The following is a 24,614-nucleotide window of genomic DNA, read 5'->3' as shown; positions in this document are numbered from 1 at the left end:
TGGGAAGTGTCTTATATCACTATTGCTAAGAAAATATTTGATGTGTCTTCCAGACACTCTGGGAAAAGAGAAGATGTGCTTTCCACAAAAAGAGGAGCAGAGGCAGAATTTAAGTGATGTGCTCCATCCATACAGGTAGCTGGGTTAAAAATATTGAATCCAGACTTCTAGAGATGCTAACATCTTTGCTGCAAGATCATTATCCTACAAACACAAAATTCAATGTTTTTTTTCTGGTGTGAATATATTTGTAGAGCTTTACATACCATTGTACAAATAAGTCTTAAGACCTTCTGACCCGTAGAGACATAGCTGCTGTCCCAAAATCCTTGCAGATTCCCATACAAATAGGATGGACCAGAGGTAATAAATGGTCTTTGTTCTCCTCTGACACATCAACTGATCTAAAATGATCTAAAGCGGCAGGTAGGACAGACCCACGGACCCAGTTTCCTGTGGGTCCAACACAAGCAAGGGACACGGCCCTGTTTGGGTGGACATGTACGTACCCGTCCAGGATGGACTCTCTGCAGCAGTACAGGTTGTCAAACTTCTGCTTTGTGACCGAGTCGTTGACATTCATGGCTGGGACGCAGAGCTTCCCCGCTTTGGACAATTGGTACAGCCTGTTATGAATACAGGAAGAAACAGATGATCAATGGAAAAATATTTCCCTGTACTCTACTGCTGTGTGCTCTTGAGGTCTTGTTTTGCTGGAGTAAGCAGTACCCATCTGGAGGGTCAAAGATAACCTCTTAATAGGAGCTCCTCATTTCAGGAGGAGAAATAGCGCTCTTCCTTCCACAGAAGTTTGCACCCATTTCCCTCCCCTACTCAAGAGCTACCAGGTTGGCAAGAGGCATTTCATAAAAACGTCAAATAGCAGAGATCAGAATGTGCTCTAGACTCCACGTGCCTCATAACTGTCGATATTACGACCATCCTCTGATGTCCTCAAAAGGACAAAACCCCCAAATCCTGCTTCAGATAACGTAAGCTGAGAGCTCCTGTAATTTCTCAAGCTCTTACAGCTCAAGGCAAATAGAAATGGCCACAGAAGGGTAACACTGACAGCAATGTGAAGCTGCTGCGATCAACACCTGCAACAAAACATCCATTTGAACAGCAGTCGGAGTGTCATCACCAAGATGTAGGACAAGAAGCAACCAGGGTGGGGAAGACACCAACCTGGCCTCCTACTTCTGAGAGCAGACTGAACTGGCAGCAGCGAAACCACTGAAAAGGAATCTAAACGCTACAATATGGCTACGAAGAGAATCTGAAAATCCTCTCCCTGCTCCAGACCTTGGGAAGGAGAACCTGCTCCCTTGGTCAGTCTCCACAGACCACCTTCAGGTTCCTTCCCGGTCTCACTTTGCCATCTGGGAAGCCTCAGTCCCCACGCTGTCTGTCCCCTGGAGCGAAGGGGCACACGTTCCCCGCACGCACGCATCCACCAACCTCAGAAAACAACCTCGCTCCTGGCATGAGACTGAGGGGAACAATTTTTGACATTGCTTTGGTTTTGCACGTCTCTTTTGCCCAAACGGGGAACGATTCCTGATGCTAAAAACATTATCAGGTCCTTTTCTTGACCCCACTGGCTGCAAACCTGAATCGGTCGCTTCCTTGTTTCAAATATTTCGTTTCCCTGTTTCGAAGGCTGCCTGCACCTCTGGCCAAACTCTCAGCCAGCTCCAGGAGCTGCAGCCAAGCCTTTCTCCCTGCAAAAATAAAGAAAAAAGCAGAGTCTGCTGCTCTTCTCCTCAGTCCCCTATTTTCTGTCACCTCTGATATGATTAATGCCACTGGAAAAGCACCTCTGATACCTTCCTAACCCGGAGCCACCTCTCCCATCACAATTTGGCTTCTGCTGCAGCCTGATGGATGTCACTCGGTCATACGGCTGCATCTCTGTGGTTCTTCCTTTCTGGACTCCCACCCCAACTAGAGACTCATTTCCTCTTCCCAAATCTCACTTCTTCCTATAGATTTAGTTTAGGACTACGCTTTTGACTTTCTCCAAAGCCCACCCCTTCTTGTGCAACATCCCTCATCCCTTCCTTTTTTCACCTGCAAAATGAGGTGAGATAACCATTGCCCCTATTTCCCAGCTGGAAAAACAAGACCTTGTGTGCTTTTTCCAGCCGCGCAATGGTCAGTAGGTGCTTCTACTCCTCGTCTGAAATTCAGAGCAGTAGTTCCAAGTCTATTGCTTTCGCTATATGAGAAATTTAAAACAGTTCTTATGGGAAAGCCAAGCCCATGCTGAAGAAAAACCACAGATCACGTATTAGGAGGCTCAACATTCAGCTGTGTCTGTGGCATCTTACAGCTTGAGGAACTTTTGCTACCACTGCCCTGAGACAGAAGATGCTTTTGGCCAAACGTCTCCATGCTCACAGTCCAGCCTGTCCCGTTACCTGTGGACACCAGTCACGCTCTCCTCTACTATCCCCTTGATCTTCTTAAACATGTTGGGATATTTCTTATAAATCCAATGAGTGAGATCACCTCCGTCATCCAAGATCTGTAAAAAATAACCACAAAGTCACCACTCTGAAGATCCAGAAGGCCCGCTGACCCCAAAAAGGTACAAAGGATAAATCACACGCTCAAATCATTCCTAATCAAGCCCATGTTTTGGCATCTCAAATACCACATGATGGCAGCTTAGGTGAGACTACTCTGCTTGACTACTCAGAGCACTGATAATGTGCTGGAAAGGCAAAAGGTCAGACAAACACGGCAGACCTTCATGTTGATAATGAGACCAGGGGAAACACGGAAAATTGCTGTGGAAGCTCCTCTCTCCCTGTCTTCCAGAAGCACAGATGGAAAAGCCATCAGAGTCATCAGCTTTTCTATTATGACTGCTAATGGAGGAGGATGGAGAAGGAGGAGGATGGAGAAGGAGGAGGGTGCAGAGCCACTAATGCCAATTATAATGTAACTGCATCATAAACCACTGCATATTAAAAACACTGAACCTTTTTTAGACAACAGCTTCGGGTCTCTGCCCGTTTCATCTGGCTTTGAACCTCCAACTCAGAAGTACAAAACTCTTCTTTATCAGATCATGAGTCTCCTGAGCCACCCAGTTCCTCCTAATGACACATTTCAGGGCGGTGGAGAAAGCCAGAGACTTACTGCTTTAATAAAAACATTAACAATAAGCAAGTCAAGGTGCCCTTTGAAAAAGTGCTTCGGAAAGGACAGACATGAAAACAATTTGGTCACAGAAATCTAAAAATTGCAGTGAAAATCGATGTCTAAGAGCTTATCTGTTCTCTGCTGGTGTTACAATCATCCAGCATATGGAAATACCTGGTAATGGCTTTGGACATGAAAGTCGTAACACCGCTAAAAGTCTAACATGTACATCCAGATACACCTTTGCAGGGGTTGATGTTATTCAGGTATTTTTGTGATGTGCTATAGTGTCACCAGGATAATCAAAGACTTTAAGCCAAGGCTTTTTACCTCTGTAAGTACAGAATCTCTGATAATTACAGCAAATCTCACTGCTAGTGAGATTTATTAGGAGTCTCATTGTGTCTGTCGTGGTGTAGCCCCAGCCAGCAGCTCAGCACCACGCAGCCGCTCGCTCACTGCCCCTGCCCCGATGGGATGGGGGAGAGAATCGGAGGAGTGAGAGTGAGAAACACTCCTGGGGTGAGATAAGAACAGTTTAATAACTGAAATAAAGTAAAATAGTAATGATAATAATAGTATAATAATGATAATAATAATAACAATATCCAAAGCAAGTGATGCACAATGCAATTGCTCACCACCCGCTGACCGATACCCAGACAGCTCCTGAGCAGCGATCGCTGCTCCCTGGCCAACCCCCCCAGTTTCTATACTGAGCATGACGCCATATGGTATGGAATAGCCCTTTGGGCAGTTTGGATCAACTATTCCGGCTGTGCCCCCTCCCAGTTTCTTGTGCCCCTGGCAGAGCATGGGAAGCTGAAGAGTCCTTGACTGGCATAAGCAGTACTCAGCACCAACTAAACCATCAGCGTGTTATCAACATTCTTCCCATACTAAATCCAAAACACAGCACTGTGCCTGCTCCTAGGAAGAAAATTAACTCTATCCCAGCTGAAACCAGGACAGTATACACACTTTCCTTGTAATGAACATGGCCCCAGCCCCAACCACTTTGGCTCATCCCCTCCTACATCTCAACACACAGCCATACCCAAGGAGGGTGCTGAGCTCTAAACGCTTCAAAGAGGGACCCGCTGGAGTACCATAAAGAAGAAAAGAAGAAAAGATACGGGAAAAGAAAAAACACCCGAACACATGCATTTCCCGAGTCCTCCTGCCACGCTGGTGGCCTCAGGTGGCCCAAGCAGTGCCCAAGCAAGGTGGGAAGTGTGACAACCCCCATTAGACTCAGACTCAAGAAAAAACAGGGAGCAGATTTCACCGAGTGGCAGGTGAAGTGCCAAGGACCTGTGCTAGCTGGGCTGGCTGAGAGCACATTGCCCCGTGTTATCATCATCCTCCTCTTCTTTGCATGTTCCCTACATCAGCGTCAAAGACTTCTGACTGCATCACCATCATCATCACTGTCTTTGCATATTCCTTACACCAACATCAAAGGCTTCTGACTGCACCATCACCATCATTGTCTTTGCATATTTCTTACACCAACATCAAAGGCTTCTGACTGCATCATCACCATCATCATCATCCTCCTCTTCCTCTTTGAATACTCCCTACACCAACGTCAAAGGCTTCTGACTGCATCATCATCATCCTCTTTGCATGTTTCCTAGACCAACATCAAAGGCTTCTGACTGCATCCTCCTCTTCCTCCTCCTCCTCTTTGCATGTTCCCTACACCAACGTTCAAGACTTCTGACTGCCAAGCCAGCCCTTATTGATCTACTGGTGTGGTGTGCAGGTGTCCTAAAATGCAAATGTCAAACCTGGGCAGAAGCATCTCTGCTCATCGGCTGGCGGTGGAGCCCGGCAGGGACCCTCTGCCACACGCGTCTGCAGCTCTCCCACCAGCATCGGCAGCCACCCAGGAAAAATTAATGCTCCCACCATGCCCCTGTGGCAGAAGCCCCATTGCAGGCACAAAGATGACATTCCTGAGCTTCGTCATGACACAACGTGGTGGCTGCACGGAGCCACCACTCCGACATCCGTGGGCAAAGAGTTGTTTGGAAATGCTACGTGCTATCACAAACTTTTTCTCTCTACATTGCATGATTTCCCACTGAAGACGAATGCTGTGGGTAGCAGCTGCTCCTCCACGAACGTCTGGAAAACACACGGTGTCCTGCCAGAGCAGAGCACGTGTCTTCCACGCAGACCTGACTCTTTGGAGTCTCCAGGGAAGCCCCAGATCCACCGCCTGTTCACAGGCTGGGAAGCAGAGGCAGGTAAGGGTTAAATGGGCTGAGAAGCTCTCCTGGGCCAGCTGAGGTAGGAATTCAGCAGCCTGGCTCCCAGGACATCTTCATTTCATTAATCCCCATTTAATAGGGCACATAATCCTCTTTCTAAGAGAGAATTCTGGGGGTTGGCAGTTTCCTCTTTCCTAGGAGGGCAGGAGATGAAAAAAAAAACGCAGACCAAATCAATGGAGGAACTAGTTTTTGATGGAAGGTCACCTCTGTGTAGCAGCTCCAAACGGCCAACAGCAAAACCCGTGGTACGGGCCCCATATCCCTGCAGTTTTCTCAGCTTTACACAAGTTATCTGCCTTCACTGGAATTCTTCCCAGGCAGATTTTTTTTCCTTCTGGGAAATAAAGCCTTTCTTTGACATGCAAAGAGTTTTTCGTACAGAAAATCAGCCGTTATAGAAGTGCGCCTTGCTCTGCCTCCCGGTGCTGCTGCCTGACGCCCACCGAGAGGCACGATCTGCAAACCAATGCTCCCGGCTGTGGTTCATCAACCTCCCTCTTGATTTTGGCACTTTCATCTTGGAGCAGAGTATGCTGGAGTGGTCGCGACTGTAAAAAAAGGTCTTCCTATCACATTTCTCTCTTTGGAGATGGGACCATCCTCTGACTCAAGCACCAGGAGATAGCTAGTCCTGCTCCTCCACAGCAGTACTCACCCTGAATTTTTATGATTTTTGACTGATTTGGTGTATCCGTATCCCCTCGGTAGGTGTTCCTCTCTCAGTGCTTTTCTCTCCAAGTAACCAATTTCACATTGCTGTCTGCACAGAAGGGCCGTGACTTCTCACTCCCTCAGTCCTCCCATTTCATTTTTTCTCCAGCAGAAAATCTCTGGCTCTTCCATGAAAGAAACTGGTGTCTCAAGGTGCCATTTTGAACCCGTCTAAGATCCCTCTGCCACTGAATGTCTCACCTTATCCCCCTTCCAACTCTCTTGGGGCAACAGCCGATGCTGTGGGGCTGATCTTGCCAAGAACAAGCTGATTAAAATTAGCTACGATGAAAAGCTCAACGACGTGATTGAAAATAACGCACTACAGAAAATGACTGGTGAAAACACAAGGAGGTGGCAGGAAGGCATGGTCAGGGGTGGCATCGAAATGCCCCGGTGGCAGCGTGGCCCTAGATCACTTTATGCTGCAAAGGAAACCAAATCCTCAGCCCTGGAGATTCAGTATTTTTTCAGAAAAAAACCCTCTGAGTCATTCCTGTCCAGACAGAGCACTCCTCTAAAGGTCTGCTATTCCCATCAGAAAACCCAATGCTTTTTTTTTGGAGTCTCTCAGTATTCGTGGCTAACTGTTCCCATGGAGTAGGGCCACACAGAAGCCCAAACATTGAATATTCAGATTTCTGGACTGTAAGACATCCCTATTTATTTGCATGGGACATACAAAGTCAGCTCCATCACGCCTTGCAATGCCTACCTGGACACGGGACCGGTGAGGGCCAGCGAAGCAATGCAAAACAGGACTCTTGGGGTGTATCTCAAGCCCTGATATGAAGTCAGCGTGGCTCACAGCAAGCTGCTGAACTTCTTTGACCCATTTTGCTTTCTCTTAAGTAGAAATAGAGATTGCACTTCTCTTTCTTGAGCTTAAAGATGCAGAAGCCTGGAAATGGAGATGCATTTCCATGCTACTTCCATCTCGGACCAACAAGTAAAAGTTGGATGGATCAACAAGTACAAGTTGGATACTTATGCTCAGAATTACTCCACACTTTGTAATAGTCCAAACTGATTATTTCATGCTGGACAGAGATAGGCACGTTACTAAAATACTTTTCACAGAGAGAGAATTTCCCATTTGATCACACCGTGGCATGTAGCACTGCACAGAACATCTTCAAAGCACTGCACGACCACTAATAATCATCAACGATGCTGAAAGGTACCGCTGGTATTTCGTTGATGGGAAGAGAAGACAAGAGACAATTCTTTACTGTGAGGGTGATGAGACACTGGAGCACGTTTCCCAGACAAGTTGTGGATGCCCCATCCCTGGAAATGTTCAAGGCCAGGTTAGACGGGGCTCTGAGCAACCTGATCTGGTGGAAGGTGTCCCTCCCACGGCAGGGGGGTTGGACTAGATGACCTTTAAGGTCCTTTCCAACCCAAACTGCTCTGTGATTCTGTGAAAAGAGGTTAGACTTGGATTTATACAAAGGTGATGGGCTGCCAGGAGGAGCGGGTTAGAAACCAGCAGCTCAGGCTCAGTCCTACAACCTAGGGGTGTCTCTCTGATTCAGGATATTGGGGGAAATTCTCAGTCTTGAGAATGGAAGAGAGAAATACGATGCTTGCTCTGAAAAGGTGCCATCAGCACAGGGAGCAGAGTAGGTCCGTCTCGCTTCAGCCCTGGCACTGGAAGGACTGGAGAGGCTGATTTTGTCTTTCTTCACCCAAGTTTGCCAGTTCATCTCTTCTGAAATAATCATATGAAGAAGACCCTTTCCATGCCTATTCTTCACCCAGTGTCCAGCGTCCTATTTCTTGTCTCGAAAAACGTGGACCTCCAAAATCTGGCATGCAAATCTTTGGGAGCTGCTAGATCCGAGGCATTTGGTGCTCCCTAGCAATTATTTCTGTGCTCCAGAAGCAAGTCTGAAAATACACTGACGGATAGAGACACGTTGCAGAATCAAGAAGTCTGAAGAGATCCTAGGAAAGCATAATATGCATATTCTGGTACGTTGACTTCTTCAATTACTGACACTTTCGATGGGAAATTATTCCTCAGAAAGAAGAGAAAAGCTGCTCTCATGTCTAGACTCAAGACTCATAGCTTGGGGGTGGATTTTTTGACATTCACAATTTTTTTTAAAGGTGACGGCGAGGAAGTGAGCAGGTGTAGACTGGAAGGGACAAAAAAAACACCTCAAACAAGCTGATATTGGCAAACAAACAATACAGATACATGCCTGTCTTCCACATTCGATTACTTTTTTCTAATTTAGATCATAAGCTCCAGGGCTCAAAATCTGTCAGGAAGCATGACGAAAAGAGCACATTTGACAGCTGTAAATTATTCCACTCACCTAGTTCAGGGCTCTGTGTTTTCCCTAGAAACAAGGGCAGAATAAACCAGCAAAGTACGGAGTTGGGCTACCTGAGGTTTTGTGTTTGTACAGGAAGGACATCACCTAAAATCTAATTTTTGTTCTGCAACAGAAGCCTTGCCTAGATAAGAAAAATCACATCACCCAAAGCTGTGAATTTAATCAAATATGGTAAAATGGATGCAACCCCTTTTCAGAACACACTGATTTTGACTCTGTTTTTTACTGGCTAGATTAAATCAGGTTGGTGTAAACTGTAGCAAGCTACTCTGGAAGCAAACTAAGCACGCTATAAAATTTGCACTAACGCAGCCGTGCTTATTTAGAAAACTGTTAAAACTTTGCTCAGTAGGCATGACTGATATCTGTGGATAGCCACGCAAAAGTCAGTTAACCCACCTTCTCCCTGACTTTACACCTGTGAGACTGCAGGTCTTCCCGCATTGCGTAGTTAATTGTAAAGCACTTTGAAGGTAAGTGCTGTGCCAGCACCAAGCCTTAACTGCTAAGTTAGATCTAAATTCAGGAGGAAAACACAGACCAGCACTCAACCCTCTTCCTTCTCGCTAGATGGGAGCTACCCATGCTTCAACACACGCCGAGCATTTTACAGTCAGCCCCATCTCACCATGTTGGGCTGCCATCCTTCAACGTTGACGCAGCGATCGATGCACCACCAGAAGTCGTCTTCGGATTCTCCCTTCCAGGCGAAGACAGGGAACCCTGGCACAGAGAGGGAGACGGGTGCTAACACAGCCTTAGCAAATCCCTTGGGGATCAGCTCTCCCTACGTCCATGTGTGATGAACCAGGCTCCCGACACCACTGCAGTCTTGCTTGCAGTCTGATTTTTCAACATCTACCTTCTAGAAGAAGCTTCAGAGATATACATTGAAGACACACACTGAAGGCAACACATAGGAGTCAGCTTTAGCCTTCCTAATTTCTTCCTTTTGCCCAAGAAAAAGCTCTAGCCACCAGACAAGGGGGCAACATGCTCTCAACAATAACATTTATTTGCAAGATCAAACTTTTGCTGCGAGTTAGATGTCCTACCTTCCTGTTAGGCATGTTAGCCACAAATTTACTTGAATGTATTCTGACTCATAAGCAATTACTACTTGGCTTCAGTGAGCAAGACCAGGTAACAGGCAAGCTGGTGGATTTGTCTTCTAGGTCTCCCAGCTCTCATGGTAAAATCCCTGGCCCTACCCAGGTAAAACAGGATTTGAATTAAGGAATCTCCCAGGTGAGCAGCAACATGGACAGCTTCTGTTTTGTGAATTACTTCCCCCCATAATCCTCTCTTCAACCCTTTTAGCCAAAGCTATGACTCAAATTTATAGAACTGAGATAAAATTTAGCTTAGTTTCTTTTAGCAAAATAACTTTCAGGTTCACATAGCCCTGATGCCTAATAATGTGCATCGTCATCAGTTGTACTGCATGCTTCTATACTCCAGAGAAAAATCATTCTAAGATTTTCAGACCAATGGAAGGAATTGATCTGGTGCTGTTTACCTCCTATAGGTTTATTCTAAATTGAAGAGAACGAATGAAAAAACTATCAGAGATGATAAATGAGCTAAATATGATGGGACAGTAAGAAATCTTTTTAAAACCAGAAAGAACAAAGAGGGTGAAGTTTCCTACCACTCTCGGCAAGGGCAGCAGCCACTTCATTAAGAGTAGAGTAGATGTTGCACGCAGCCCATCGGCACTGCGCACCCAGCGCGCCAAGGGTCTCCATTAGGACCTGGATTTAAAGAAAAAAATCAGAAAGAGCAATGCAAAGAGCAAGATAGAACTGGGATTTTTATTTGCTATTTATGGGACAGCTTCTTGGGGGTATTTGAAGTTGGTTTTAAGCAGCATCAGGGTTGTTAGAGAGTCGCACAGAAAACAATTTTGCAATTACTTTTTTTTTTTTACAGTTTAAAATGGATGAAGTAAATAAGAACTTCAAAGTATATTATATATGCAGCATATATATGCGTGTGGGTATATATATTTATAGATAGACCGCTCGGGGTCTATTTTAGAGGCTAAGCAGTGAAAAATCCCTGTCTAGAGTTTATCGACGGGGTCTTACAGCTGTCTGCGCTGTAATGTGCGTGCAGCCCACGATCTTGGCCCCAGCCAGTGGCTTCTCTCCCTGAGCTCTCTTCCTCAAAGCCATCAGCGCAGGCATTTCTGAAAGGCAAAACAAAAAAGAAGTCCGTAATGCGATGGAAAGAGGGGTGAGCACAGAAGAAAGAGCCAGCATTGCTTCTTGCCCTTCCATCTGGTAGCCTTATGAATTTGTACAGCCGTGGCAGCTTCAAAAAAGGCAAAACCCCTTGAGAGCAAGGATCAAATAAGTCATGGCACAGCTGAAAAGGACCCAATAACCCTCTGAGGTCTTTTCCTACTATTTAGGATGTCACCACATTTTCAAATTTCTACCTGCAAAACCCAGGTGAGGCTGAGGGAAAATCTGCTTCAGGCTGAGGAGGACTTGGGAGTCGTTGCTCTGATCAGCCTCTCCAATATCCCTCCAACTACCTAAACACTGCATTACCTTTGCTACGGATTTTCATGCTAAAACAAAGTTGTCTGATTGATGGATTTAATCTTTTTTACTGATTTTAACAAAATGCATTTGACTATAGGGTAGTCCTTCGGTAGCTGGTTGGTTGGAGCTACGTGGCATAACCTGTAACTCCTTTCCATCCCACAAAATCCCATAAAAGTTTTCCCATCTCTAACAGGAATGGTGTCAAGAAATCACCGATATACTGAAGCTCGCAAGTAGAGGATTTGGGGGAAGGAAGAACCCCACAAGACAGCCTAGGGCAATGCGGAGCTTGAGGAACATGCCCCATTTACCTTGTTCAGCAATTTCAATTTCTCGGCGCCCAAATTCTGCCTGCTTTATGTTTTTCACACAGAAATCACTGCTGCCTTTGGAGTTCTTCTGCTGCTTGTCTCGGGGGGAGGTCTCATCATCAGAGCTGTCTGTGTAGGAGGCAGCTGGAGGAAGAAAAGGAGGTCAGAGACAGAACAAAATATTCCCTAAAGCCAAACCACCTGCAGTGGAAGGGTGCAGATGATCTGCTGAATGTGGATGTGCTTCTCCATGTGCACGTGCCAACTCCCTCCGTCCTCAGGGGGATCTCCTCTTCTCCTCACAACGACCTTTTCCCCACAGTCAACTTTCACCTGCAATGACCTCCTCACTGTCATCTACCTCTACTGCAACACCACACCGGAGGGAATCAGCTCGAGAACTGCCCGGGGCCCCCCATGGGCTCATCTCCGCACGCTTTGCAGCTCCTCTGTGGCCTTCTCCCATCTCTCTTCCCAAATGTTAAGCCTTTACAGCTCTAAAATGGCCAACAAAAATGCCTATTAATGTTTTCACTACTTCCAGAACACTAAGAGTTGTAATTTAAGACAGGATAGATACAAGACCCAATTTCATTTTAAACAATGGCATGGCGAAGCATTGCTAGTTAATTATTTATTCAGTTATGGTGGTATTCCCAGCCCTTGGATTTGCTCAATTTCAACGTTCCTCAATAAAGGCAATGGCCGCAAGTTGCTGCTTGGGAGGCTCACATGGGATGGTAGGAAGAAACTTCTTCATCGGGAGGATAATGCAACATTGGCACAGGTTGCCTGGAGAAGTGGTGGATCTCCATCCTTGGAGGACTTCAGGAATTGGTCAGAGTCATGGCTCACCTGATCCTGTGCTGGCAATGTCCTGCTCTGAGTGGGCAGGGGGACAAGATGACTTTGGTGGTTCCTTCCAACCAACATCTCTGTACATCTGCAAACAGCTCAACCCAGCCCTTGAATTTTCCCCTTCTTTTCTATTATAAATAACAAACACTTGGAGATGTATTTAATATTTTGCCTTTCTGGATCTTCTTTAACCCCTCCTCCCTCTTGCTTTTTTGATAAGAGAAGAGAAAGAAAGATGGTACCACTTCTTTCTGTAGTAAGGAGCCTACGGGGATAGCAAACATATGGTCTTACAGAATCAGATTATGCTTCTTGTTTGAGACAATATATGAGTACCGGGCATGGATGTGCACGTGAACACAGAATTAATAACAGCTGCTGTCAATAACTGTCTTCCTCTCCTATCAATGCCCTCCAAACTTTTCGTTGGGCAACTAGTCTATAGCAGATACATGGAGATCTACTGAAGACCCCTTCATGGAGTTAGAAATCCTCCTTCCCATTTATTTTGATTACTAAAATCACATGTAGAGTCCATTTTCAACTTGAGCCGCCATGAATTAGCCACCACTTCTGCTTCCAGTTTATCAGGATCAGCTGAAGAGACTATTTGTGCCATGTTTTCCTCTGGAATATGCCCCCATGTGGGAGATCAGACCTCTTTCATCTTCTAGGACTGGCATCAGCAGTCAAAGCAACACGTAAGGCTTGGAGACGAACTAGAAAGCGTCACTCTTCCCTTTCCAGAGACAAAGCACCTGGAGCACAGGGCTCTTGGTCCAGCTGGGCTCCTCAGCACCACCATCACCACTACCACCACCTCCTCCTTCTCCTCCTCTCAGGCAGGAGCCACACCTTGGGAGCCAACTCAAAAGCCTCATCCACATGGTCATCCCCCATTCCTCTCGAAATTGCCCTGAAGTTTTCTTGAAGTCTTTACTCTCCAGATCATGTTGTACTTCTGAAATGAACGCAAGACCTGGCATCAGATTATTTGTTACAGCGGAAGAGGACCACCTCTGTAGAACAGCACCATCCATGACAGCCTCGGGGGAGCTGGCCAATACTATGCATCGCTAGCAAATGATGTGCGTGTGTGAAGGCATGACATAGAATGATGAGCTCTCTTTCTTTCACGACACCAGAAAAGAATTGGTTAAATCTTTACCCAGGAAATGTTACATAGTCAAACTCAACAGCTACTGGCTTTGGGTGATGTGTTGCTGCACGCGTGAGCTAGCTTCTCTCCCAGCACAGTCTCTGAGAAGCAATGATCTACACCAAACACCCAAGGGAGTTGTTCTAGCCAACAGTCAGTACAGATTCCCAACCTTCTACCCCAGTTCTGTGCCAAAGGAATTTGGTAGCACGAAGGGTGAGTGCTTCTTACACAGTGTCATAGGAAGAACGGCATGGTTGAACCCATGGTCTCATCACCACCCACCAATGCTACCAAAGAGCCGCAGCTTTCCAGCGGCATCCAGACCTCAAGTGAAGATTGATACCGCCAGCCCCTTCAGCAGACTTGGAGTAAAGGCAAACCACCCCTCTCCCCAGCATTTTGATAGCTCTGTTAACATTTTCACACCAGAAAACCCAAACCAAGGAGTTAAACCCTTCCCCCCCCAGCACGGCCATGGGTTTGTCTTTCCTGCAGCACCCAGCAAGCTGATTACTTTCTCTTCTGGCTCGCATGAAGCGAGCTTGAATGATCCCAAGGAAAAAAAGCTTAGCGCTGCCGCTGTCGATGTGCCAGGCTCCCCAAGACCCGCTCAGGTCTTAATCCGCTTACAGAGGAGAATTATGCATTGCTGAAATTTCTCTGCAAAGGCTCCATCCTCAGCAGGGCGCGAAAGGCAAGTCCAACCCTGCAAACAACACGCTGACGGCAATGTATTTCTGAGTTTGCGTTCACAATCCCACAGTAGCTCTTGAAGGACCGGGAGCCTGGCTTAATAACAAAAGAGCACCTTATATAATACCAAGCTCTTGTATATCAAGGACTCCAGAAGGATTAATTAGTTCAAGGAGGATTATTTCCTTGAAGACAGCTAATCTGTGCAGAGGTTTCATTAAAACCATCGATCTTGGTTCTGGGGGCTGAAAACTAATTTTTTTTAAACAAAAAAACCCCGCCTAGATGGTAGCCAAATTTTCATATGCAGGTGGTTTTTACTATTACGTATGCATAATATATAACAGTGCATATAGCACTATGGTAATTAAACTAATATTGCTAGTGTAGTAGAATAGCGTACTAACATATAATAGTAAATTTTGCCCTTGCTTTCCTGTAAACTGAAAAACGAGTACAGAAAGAAAAGGATTCCTAGCACCTGTAATCCAGAAATATCCAATTAACTGATGGGATAGACAGTCTCCAAAATATCATATCAAATCACCCAGAAGTTGATTAATGAAAGCTTCATAACCGGGGTTGGCGTTCCGTAGAGCCACGCAGCATTTTAATATAAACTGTATTATTTCAAAGAGAATGACATGAAACCAGCAGCAGGTCTCAGGCACTGTTGTCCAGTGGAAAAATGTTGGGGAGAAAAGGAGACACCTGCAGCCCATGTCCTACCCCAGCAAAGACCATGTTAGAGCCTAAACTGAGCAAAGTTTAGCTTTGCTAATATTTTAGATCTGTAGTATTTGCATAGGTACGGGCAAAAAAGGGGCAACCCGCCCCTGCTACAGCCCAGCTAAAAAGACAAATCTTGTTTCTCTTCTGCACAACCTTTTGAAAGTTATGAAACACCATGAGGATGAAGTCAATCGCCTTTAATTAAAGATATTACTGTTCTAATCTCATTTCAGCGCCCACATAACGTGTACGCGGTGCATAATACACCACGCTGAGCGCTTTAGTATTCAAAGCGCTGGGCTGATATAAACCAGCTGATCCCCCAAAAATCTTTGTTTGAGCAGATAAGAGTTATCTGAGGTTTGCAGAAAGGGAAAGAACAGTTACCAAAATTTAAACGATTTGCCGAGCGCAACACCAAAACGTCCCCTCGACTCCGAAGATGAGCTGTCAGGTCAGTGCCTTTCCCTGGTTTGCAATAGCAGATGCTGTTAAACACCACGGCGCGTCCTTGGGCGTATAAACCACTCCCAAACGGCGCAGAAAACAATTAATTACCCTGTTGAGAAAAATTACTCGTTTTAAATGACGTGGAACAACTACAGAAAACGGGCGGCTTATGGCAAGGGTAATGAGATAAGAGACTTTTACTTCTAATTTGAAGTGTCAGATCAGCACGGATCGTTAGTATTTTCATTCTTCATACTTTACAGCAACCAAGTGATAAAGCTAACGTGTTCAACGGCATCTCTTCTGGTTTTTCATAGAATCATAGAGTGGTTTGGGTTGGAAGAGACCTTTAAAGGTCATCTAGCCCAACCCCCCAGCAATGAGCAGGGACATCTTCACCTCGATCAGGTTGCTCAGAGCCCCGTCCAACCTGGCCTTCAACGTTTCCAGGGATGAAGCATCTACCACCTCTCTGGGCAACCTGTGCAAGTGCCTCACCACCCCCATTTTTCCCATTATTGCTTCTAGCAAAGCCCAGTTAGTGATGCCATCTCAGAGTACGCGGCTCCACACTGCAGCTTCACAGACTGTACGTATGTTGGAGACCAGCTGATGATTTTGATAGAGCTTTTCCAGTTTTGATGGGCAGGAAGGGCAAGAAACCACTGGCTGTTTGCAGAGATGCTGTTTCCACACCCAGGCCTCTCTTGCATCATTAAAATGGCACCGGCACTTCTTCAACATTTTGGGCAGAGATGCTGGGACAACTGCCTTCCCACCAAGCACATCTCGGGGAAGAGTCACTTGAGTTTCTCTCACTTCTTCACTCATGCCCACCACCTCCAAACCTTGGGACCTCCACACAGCTCTTGCGTGTCCAGAGAAGGGCAACGGAGCTGGGGAAGGGTCTGGAGCACAGGGCTGGTGGGGAGCGGCTGAGGGAGCTGGGGGTGTTCAGCCTGGAGAAGAGGAGGCTGAGGGGAGACCTGATCGCTCTCTACAACTACCTGACAGGAGGGTGTAGTGAGGTGGGTGTTGGTCTCTTCTCCCAAGGAACAAGTGATAGGACAAGAGGAAATGGGCTCAAGCTGTACCAGGGGAGGTTTAGATTGGATATTAGGAGAAATTTCTTCATGGAAAGGGTTGTCAAGCATTGGAACAGGCTGCCCAGAGAGGTGGTGGAGTCCCCATCCCTGGAGGTATTTAAAAGACGTGTAGACGTGGCGCTTAGGGCCGTGGTTTAGTGGTGGACCTGGCAGTGTTAGGTTAACGGTTGGACTCGATGATCTTAAAGGTCTTTTCGAACCTAAATGATTCAATGATTCTATGATTCTTCCCCTCCATTATCATCTCTTTGCTCCTCATGCTGCTTCTTTTCCAGCCTTTTCCCATCCCAGAAGGGCTTAATGGGTTCTTTAGACTGTGCTACTGCTCAGCCCTAAAAGGAGAATGACAAAGATCCACGCTGAGAGGTACCAATGGGATATATCTACCCATCCTGCCACCATCCTGAGAACAGAAGTCTTCCATCTTGACTGTCAGCCTTTCATTAGGAGGGAAATATAATACTTTCACAAGCGAATCAATTGCAACTGCTGATGCTTTAGCAGGAGATGCTAAGTGCAAGCGGCGGAGCAGAATTCCCCAAAGTTGCTCCAAGTTCTTTCAGCTGTGAATGGGGAGCAAACATGATGACATCAGCCAGGCTAATCAGCCTATTAGTCTTTAAAAATTACAGTCATAAAATATACCCTGCTGATTAGATATTGGATGGAGTTGTAAAACCTGTACAAATGTTATATTAATCACAGGCCTGTATTAGAGAAGTCTAATACTTAATGCCAGCTTAAAACGCGCTACCAAGGTGGTAACGTTACAAACATAACCCAGGTGGCTTACAAAGTGCAAACAGAGCCCGGGCTGATGTCTCTCTGGAGAGGACATGGCAGGCGTTGTTCCTCAAGTTCTCCTAAAAGCCCTTGGTGTAGGAACACAGCCACTGCAGGGGTGATGGGTCACCCAGGTTGTCCCCAGCCTTGGGGGTAGTTCCTCCAAGCTTCTGGAGGAGGCTCTGGAGGTTTCTCCAAGTGTGCAAAAAGCAACACGAGAGCCAGGAAAGGAGACAAGGAACAGTTGCTCGTTCCATAGGAACGAGGATGAAGGCATCGGACCGTGCGTGGCTTTCACATCTCGCGTACGCGGGATCAGATCACAACCTCCAGCAGTTGCATCTTCTGGAAATGGGCACCTGCCTCTGCCAGGAGAAGAGAGGACCGGACAACAACGACTTTTGCACCAGTTACCTTTGCTCTTCTAAACCTGGGTTGTTAAAAAACATGAAAAGCTTGTAGGTCCTCATCTAGCGTGTTTTACAATTGCACACAGGCAATGATCTCTGATATGGGCAATGCACTACTGCCACAAAGCCACTTCATATAGATCTGCTCACGTTCATCATACATGGAAGGTTCTATCCTGTTTGCTCCCAGCACGAACCATGACAGGACGGGCACAAGAACAGGGACGTTCCCTACAGCTTCAACAGTCAAGACCCACTAGGACTTCAGATGGGCATCAACTTCAGCCATAGCTGTCAGCTATGCCGGGAAATAAAAGAGGTGAGGGACGGGTCTCCAGTGCTGGGGCTAGCCGGCGCAGCAGAGCTCGGCTCACAGCCATCCATGCACACAACTGGACGGCGTGGACAGCCCTGTGTGAGCCCACGGGCTCTGTCCTGCTTCCTTCAACAGCAGACACGCAGCTGGAAGCTGCAGGTGGGATACGGCCAAAAGCACCCTCATACAAGCAGATGTGGGTGGACTACCTTCAGATTTGATTTTCAGCCACAGGCTTTCAGCGTGCAGGATGGGACTTGTCCACGGCCAGCAAACTCTGCAACCAAAAACCAAACGTAGCTCACAGCATGTCATCCAGCCCAAACCAGAATTATTTCTTGTTATACACAAGGTATCTAGCTGAGAGGGAAAGGGCAGGATGCACCTTTGAGTTCTTGTGGTCTCTGATGCTCCAAACTACCAGATATCTACCCAGATTCTCCTCAAATATGCTGTGACCTGCCAAGGATGACCTGTTTTGCTGAGCCTGGAAGGAAAAGGAAGACAGGAGGAAAGCCAGCAGCAACTGCACATGAGGGTTATGAGGATCAGAGTAGCTTAATTTTCTATCCAACTATACATGAAGATGAGAAAAAAAGCAGCAACCCTCTTTTCATGCCTTCCCTCCGACACTACCGACTACACAGCAGATCTGGGAGATGCTTCAGCAAAATGCAGGACAAGCCCTGCGGTCTGCAGCAATGCTGTAACTGCAGCTGATGGCACGCACCTGAGCTGTAGCTATCTGTCGAGGACTGCGAGATGGAGCGGGAAAGCGAACGGCGGCCGATCTTCGTAGGGCGCTTGTTGAATTCTTGCTTTTGGTCAGCAAACTGGATCTGTTAAAAGAAATGAATAGTTAAGTCAGATGTAAAAACCCAACAGCCTGATACAGAAGATTAATCCCAAGAACCCAAAGCCTCAAGCAGACACCAACACCATCTCAGTTACAGGCTGAATCGCAATTCCTATTATTTAATTGGGGACAGGGTACGCTAAACCGCCTACTTGGTTTAATTTCAGACCCTCCACCAGACGCAGCATCAACACACTTGTCTTTCAAACACCTTGAAGCTCCTCTTTTAACCATACAAATTAGAAAGCTTCTGTCCCCATTGCACACAAACTTATTTTTCCAAAACGCTAACGATAAGGGTTATTCGTCGCAAGAGAAGCCCCATTAGGGCTACCCAACATTTGCAGAGCTCGTGTGGACACTGACCTATCTCGCAACGTTTATTGTGGTGACCAGAATGGGATGCTCCCTGTTTGCCGTATGAAATACAAAAGGCAAAAATAAAAACACTTCAAGCAACGAATACCGCTTCCAGCTGCACTCTATATTAAGAAACACTTGAGATTAGATACATCACTCAAGGCTGTTGTAACTGTTGGGAGCATGGACGCCTGGAGAACACAAGTATTTAAGAGTACTGCATTCAAGAGTACACAACTTTATACAACAAATCAAGAAATGAAGGATAAGGCATGCAAACGAAGCCGTGTGCAGACTGGCAAAATGTAATTATCCAAGTTGGAGAGGAGGAACAGACTATCATTTACCAGCAAGGCCTACAATAATACCGCAGCGATGGATGTAACACCAATATTTTGTGGCATTTTGCATCTGCCCTCTTTTTGAATGGAGCTCCTCTCATTGCAACAAATTGTTGTGGATGACAAATAGCAACCCGCTCAACCCGAGATGAAGAATCGAGCCCGTTTCCATTTCAATCATCACCAAGGAATGAAGATTTTAAGACTCCCCAGGAACATCTGTGAAGCCCCAAGAGCCCCAGCAGCGGGTTTGAGAGCAGCCGAGCACAACCAGGCTCAGCCCTGCCCACGATAACTGCCAAGCCGAGAGATAAATACTTATTTTAAGTCAGCAAAGCTGATCTGCTCCAAAGCATGCAGAGGACAGAAGAGATAAGTGAAGAACTGTCACTTTATCGAGGCCTTTTTAAGGGGAAAATGACACTTAACATTGGTATTTACAGAACAGGCTCCTGCCAGCGGCTTCACGCCTTCCCTGGCCAATGCATCGCTTGGAGGAGGAGAACCTCTTTCTCCGAGCTTCGTTTTACTCCTGCCCTTGGCTGAAAAGAACAGCAAGAAGGCCAAATAATCAGCATTTCCTTATTATAAACTGCCCAAGTCCAGGTATTCACATAAACCAAACATCTGCTCTTACAGATGATTATTAGTGATTTTACAGTAGAAACTCGAGCCTTCCATGCCCCGTTGACGTGCACCTCGGGTTGAACTTGTCTTAACGCTTCTCCGCTCACATCAGCACCAACTTTCCGCTGGTGACCCCAAAGGGCTCCACGAGCATCAGACACATTGCAACAGATGTCAAAACTGCTCAGAGCGCACCTGCCTTGCCCAAGGGATGCGGCGCGTCTCAAAACTACACCGGCAGCAAAACATCCCTTTTAATTCTCTCTATACGTGGCTACTGGGCCATATTTAAGCATTCAGGAGAACAGGGTTATTGTTTTAGGAAATATTTTAACTTGCAGTGCTTGTTTTTTAAGCCAACCACCGATGCTCCCACCATTTTCAGGATTCGTGCTAAATCTCAGTGAAATCGGAAAAGTGAATTCCAATTGCAAATTTCCTTGGACTTTGCTATGGGCACAAACTGACTCAATCTGGTGCAACAGGGTTAAATATTTCCATCTCCAAAATACTGAAAGCCATTAATTGAGTCTATTAACTAACTCCTTGGGGTATTTTGAGAAGTTAGTTTTGTTTAAAGAAGTCACCTAACCATAAAAAATTTGATCCTGTTTTGGGAACTCAAATTCAAGCTCAATGCTTTAAAGTAGGAGCACTTGAGATGGGCTGGTGATGCTCTAGAGCTGGTACCCGGCTTTTTGGGCCAATAAGTGAAGGAAAAAGGGGTCTCAGGCGGCTAATTCAGAGTCCCCTGTGAAGCCAAGTCTGAGCTGGCCCAGGGACAGCCCAGGGGAGGGGGGAAAGGACCCGGGAGAGGATTTGCAGCAGCACCTGGAAGCTCTTTTTTTTTTTTTTTTTTCCCCTGCTAATCTTAAACCAAACAACAGAACAACACCAGATCAGGAAACACACAGGGGAGGAAAAAAACCCACGTCAAACTCATATTACAGTCGAGTTGTGTTGCAGATTAACACCTCTGATCCCGGTGGGACAGGGTCTTTGCACACACACCATTTTTTTTTAATTCCTTTTCTAAGAAGCTGTTGGCCCGAAATAACTTCTTTTTTTTTTTTTCATTTAAAACAAATCCCTCGACAGCTGCGCAGCTTCATCAAAGCATCAGGTTATTTGTGCGAAACGATGCTCTCAGCAAAGTGAGATATGCTGGAAGGCTAACAAAAAGTGAATAATTTGTATTATAGTTAACGTTTTCCTTTTCCACATCATCTCTTCAAGGACATGCAATGCAACTATTTCAAGTGACACGGTAATATTGATAATTGCATTCAGAGCTCCTGAAGTACCTCCACATCAATATGCAAGACCATGCCGAAAAGCAAAATAAGTCATGAAACAAATTAGGCAGAATTAGAACTGGACTTTATAATAAACACTGCCCTAAACCCCTTCAAGGGCTTAAACCCCTTAAACGCTGCCACAGGCTGGGTTTCGCTTTAGCTGAGCATGGCACAGACTGGCAAGAGGTGGAAGGAGGCATCAGAAGAGGAGAACATCGGGAAGGAGCGTCTGCCAGGTCAAGGCTCAGGTCTGCTTTTAGCTAGCATTGACCCTTCACCAACGCCTTTTGACTTTATCCTTCGAACGACAGAGAGAGCAGGCAGAAATGGATGCTCGAATTTGATTTATTTGAGACATCACCTTCATCCAGTGCTAAATTTTGTATTGCATGGACATGTGAAGGGTACAAAGTGCCGGCATGAATATACCCTTAACCAGTTTCCACAACACATCTTCATTTTAGAGTTGAGATTTCAGCAACGCACACTCAATCCAGGAGAAAACCAGACCCTGCTTACCCAGACCAAAACTCTGGTTTAAATCCCTACTGAACGGCACAAGGCGACTGATGGCACGACGCGCCATGTTCCAGCCTGGCTGGAAAGATGGGGGCATTCAAGACGGGGATGAGAACAGTGATTTGGTTCCAGGTTGAACGCGTTCAGCTCAAACCAAAACGCCTCTGAAGGTAGCAGCCAACTTTGCACAGGCTAAAGCTCAAAGGAGAGATCATGAAGCCTTTGAGAGCTGCAGGTGCTTGGATTTAGGAGTCCAACCTGCTCTGCAACTACACAAGCGCTGCTGCTTTCAACCTTCAGCAGGAAAAAAAAAAAAAATCAAGCTGAAAAACCTCACCTCCAAAGGCACAAGGGGTTAATGACTTCTAAACGTAGGTACATGCTCATTACATTTCAAATAAGCTAAGTCTCAGGTTGACCCAGGGGTTCCTCCATGAAGAGCCGCTCTACGCTACTTCACCAAGCAAAAAAGTCTCGCTGGCCGAGGTTTTCCTGGGCAATCTCCCTGCTCGCAAACCCATCAGTGCTCCGAAGAACAACCCCAGAGCAACGTGTTTGGCTCAGCACTTCACCGTTTCAAACCTCCTGCTCCCAAGAGAAAATGAAGAGAAGTCTTCCGGAGACTGGGATTTTCCCTAAGCAGGGGATGCAGTCAGCTCCAGAAAGAAGTGACTGGGGGGAAGAGCAAGGAAAGGAGGGAAAAAAAAAGGGGGTAGAGAAAAACAAATGTATTTTTAAATAGAAAAATGATATTACGGTACTAAAGACTGCCCTCACCTGGGCTTTAATCCCCGAATCTCCGTTCACGTTGTATTTCTTCTTGTTCGGCATGACGGCATCACCGACAGCCCTTCCGCACCGTCTTCCCACGGGGGCAAGGGCTGCCCCCCCATTTATACCTCCCAGCCCCGCCGATCCCGATCCTGCCCGCTCTGGTTTCAGCTGCGGGGTGGAGGCAGAGGGAGGGAGGAAGGAAGGGAGGGAAGGGGAACCGCTCGGATTTTCAGACTCCCTTTTTTTTTTGGCAGGAAAGGTCCCCAAGACTTAATGAGGCATCCCGCCGAACAAGCCCTACTTCTGTTTTATGTTGAATTACAGCGTTTGCCTGACCTCTAGACGGTTAGCGGCAGTTTTTAACGTGGCCTGGCTTGTGTGTGCATAACAATAGCTTATTTATATAACCAGAACATTTCCCTGCTCGCTATAATTAACTTGCTAATTAGGCTCTTTTTAACTTGGGTTCTCCCCCCTACTTTCTTTTTCCCCAATGTCAGATGATTACGTTAACAGAGCCTCATTAGAAGAAAATTAACTAATGAGCAACTAAAACAACGAAGGCATTTGTTAGATGGCAAAGTGGTTTTTAATTATGCCGGTCCCCGCTCCGTCCCCCACGGCAGCAAGTGCAGAGTCTGTCCTTGGAAGGGTTCAGATTCCAACACACATCCTGCTATTCCCACGTCGGACCGTTCCTCTTAGAATCATCAAATCATAGAATGCTTTGGGTTGGAAGGGACCTTTCAAGGTCATCCAGCCCAACACCCTGCCATGAGCAGGGACATCTTCAACCAGATCAGGCTGCTCAGAGCCCCGTCCAACTTGGCCTTCAATGTTTCCAGCGAGGGGGCATCTACCACCTCTCTGGGCAACCTGTGCCAGTGTCTCACCACACTCACAGTGAAGAATTTCTTCCTTATGTCTAGTCTTCCGATCTTGCAGGTACCTACTGAAGCAGGAAAAACGCTGTGGATAACCCCAGAGGGATGCTTGTCCAGCAGCAAGGTTTGGGGAACGCGATGCTTTGCTACCAGTCACCGAGCAGACCCAATGCAGGGCAGCGGTTTTTTTTTATTTTATTTTTATGTAGTAGTTGGCACTATCCAAAGAGTTTTGTCCCTGACAATGTACCCAAGACAATTCCCATCAAGAACCTCAACATTTGCTTCCAAAGAAGAGACAGTTGGGAAGCGACGGGGCATCGCCAATTGACCTCAACACCAATTCTAACTAAATATGAAAAAAAAGCTCCCCCCAGCTCTGTGTATTATTATATACACGTGCTTTAGAAATAATTTACCACTGATCTGATATAATATTGCGTTGATTTGATATAGTATTGCTCCTCAACAGTTGTCGCTGTTGTCCAGTGGATGGTACAGCACGATGGGTAAAATGCTGCCAGGGAAACGTTGCTTGCAAGTGCTCCTCCAAGGCGTTTCTGCAAACAGGCATGAGCCACGATGGCATTTTACATCTCCATAGCAGATTTCCAGGAATCCACTAAAAAACTAAAAATTCCTGGGCTATATGAAAGCAACACCTGCTCCGTGAAGGGAAAAAAACCCCAGAATTCCCAACTTTATTGGATCTGTAAAGTAATTGGAAAATGGAAATATGGATTATTCCCAATATGGAAATATGTCAGGAAATATGAGACTGGGATTGGCACCATTTGCCTCAACTGATACTAAAGCCAAAGATGTGTTTTCAAGGTAAGTTTGTAATTTTTAACATTACTGATGATCCTTTTCACGCAAAATCCTAAGGGAGATGCTACTTTTGCTCAGTGTAAACTAAGAAAAGCCTGGAAAAGGGGTATGAAGCTCACACCACCAAAGCACAAACTACTTTTTCCAGTAGGTTATCACATCAAGATACTTAAATCAAATACCATTTTTTTTTTTGGGGGGGGGGGGGGCGCTTTTTTCAGTAAAAACTGAGTCTAAGACACTAAAATTAAGAA

General features: G+C 46.1%; 1 protein-coding gene across 1 annotated transcript in view; it reads right to left on the bottom strand.

The window, feature by feature from the left end:
- Window positions 1-24,614, bottom strand: part of AHCYL2 (adenosylhomocysteinase like 2) — a 109,828-nt gene that overhangs the window by 10,219 nt on the left and 74,995 nt on the right. Inside the window, exons 2-8 of the mRNA XM_075727473.1 lie at window positions 18,601-18,709; window positions 11,361-11,504; window positions 10,585-10,685; window positions 10,146-10,248; window positions 9,123-9,217; window positions 2,424-2,530; window positions 510-626 (exon numbers count right to left, since the gene is read on the bottom strand). Coding sequence (XP_075583588.1) covers window positions 510-626; window positions 2,424-2,530; window positions 9,123-9,217; window positions 10,146-10,248; window positions 10,585-10,685; window positions 11,361-11,504; window positions 18,601-18,709 — 776 coding nt within the window. The remainder of the gene's footprint in view (window positions 1-509; window positions 627-2,423; window positions 2,531-9,122; window positions 9,218-10,145; window positions 10,249-10,584; window positions 10,686-11,360; window positions 11,505-18,600; window positions 18,710-24,614) is intronic.

The sequence above is a fragment of the Pelecanus crispus genome, chromosome 1 (genome assembly GCF_030463565.1).
Source record: "Pelecanus crispus isolate bPelCri1 chromosome 1, bPelCri1.pri, whole genome shotgun sequence".
NCBI classification, from domain to species: domain Eukaryota; kingdom Metazoa; phylum Chordata; class Aves; order Pelecaniformes; family Pelecanidae; genus Pelecanus; species Pelecanus crispus.
The sequence above is the reverse complement of the archived record's forward strand: the minus strand, read 5'-3'. Positions and strand labels throughout refer to the sequence as shown.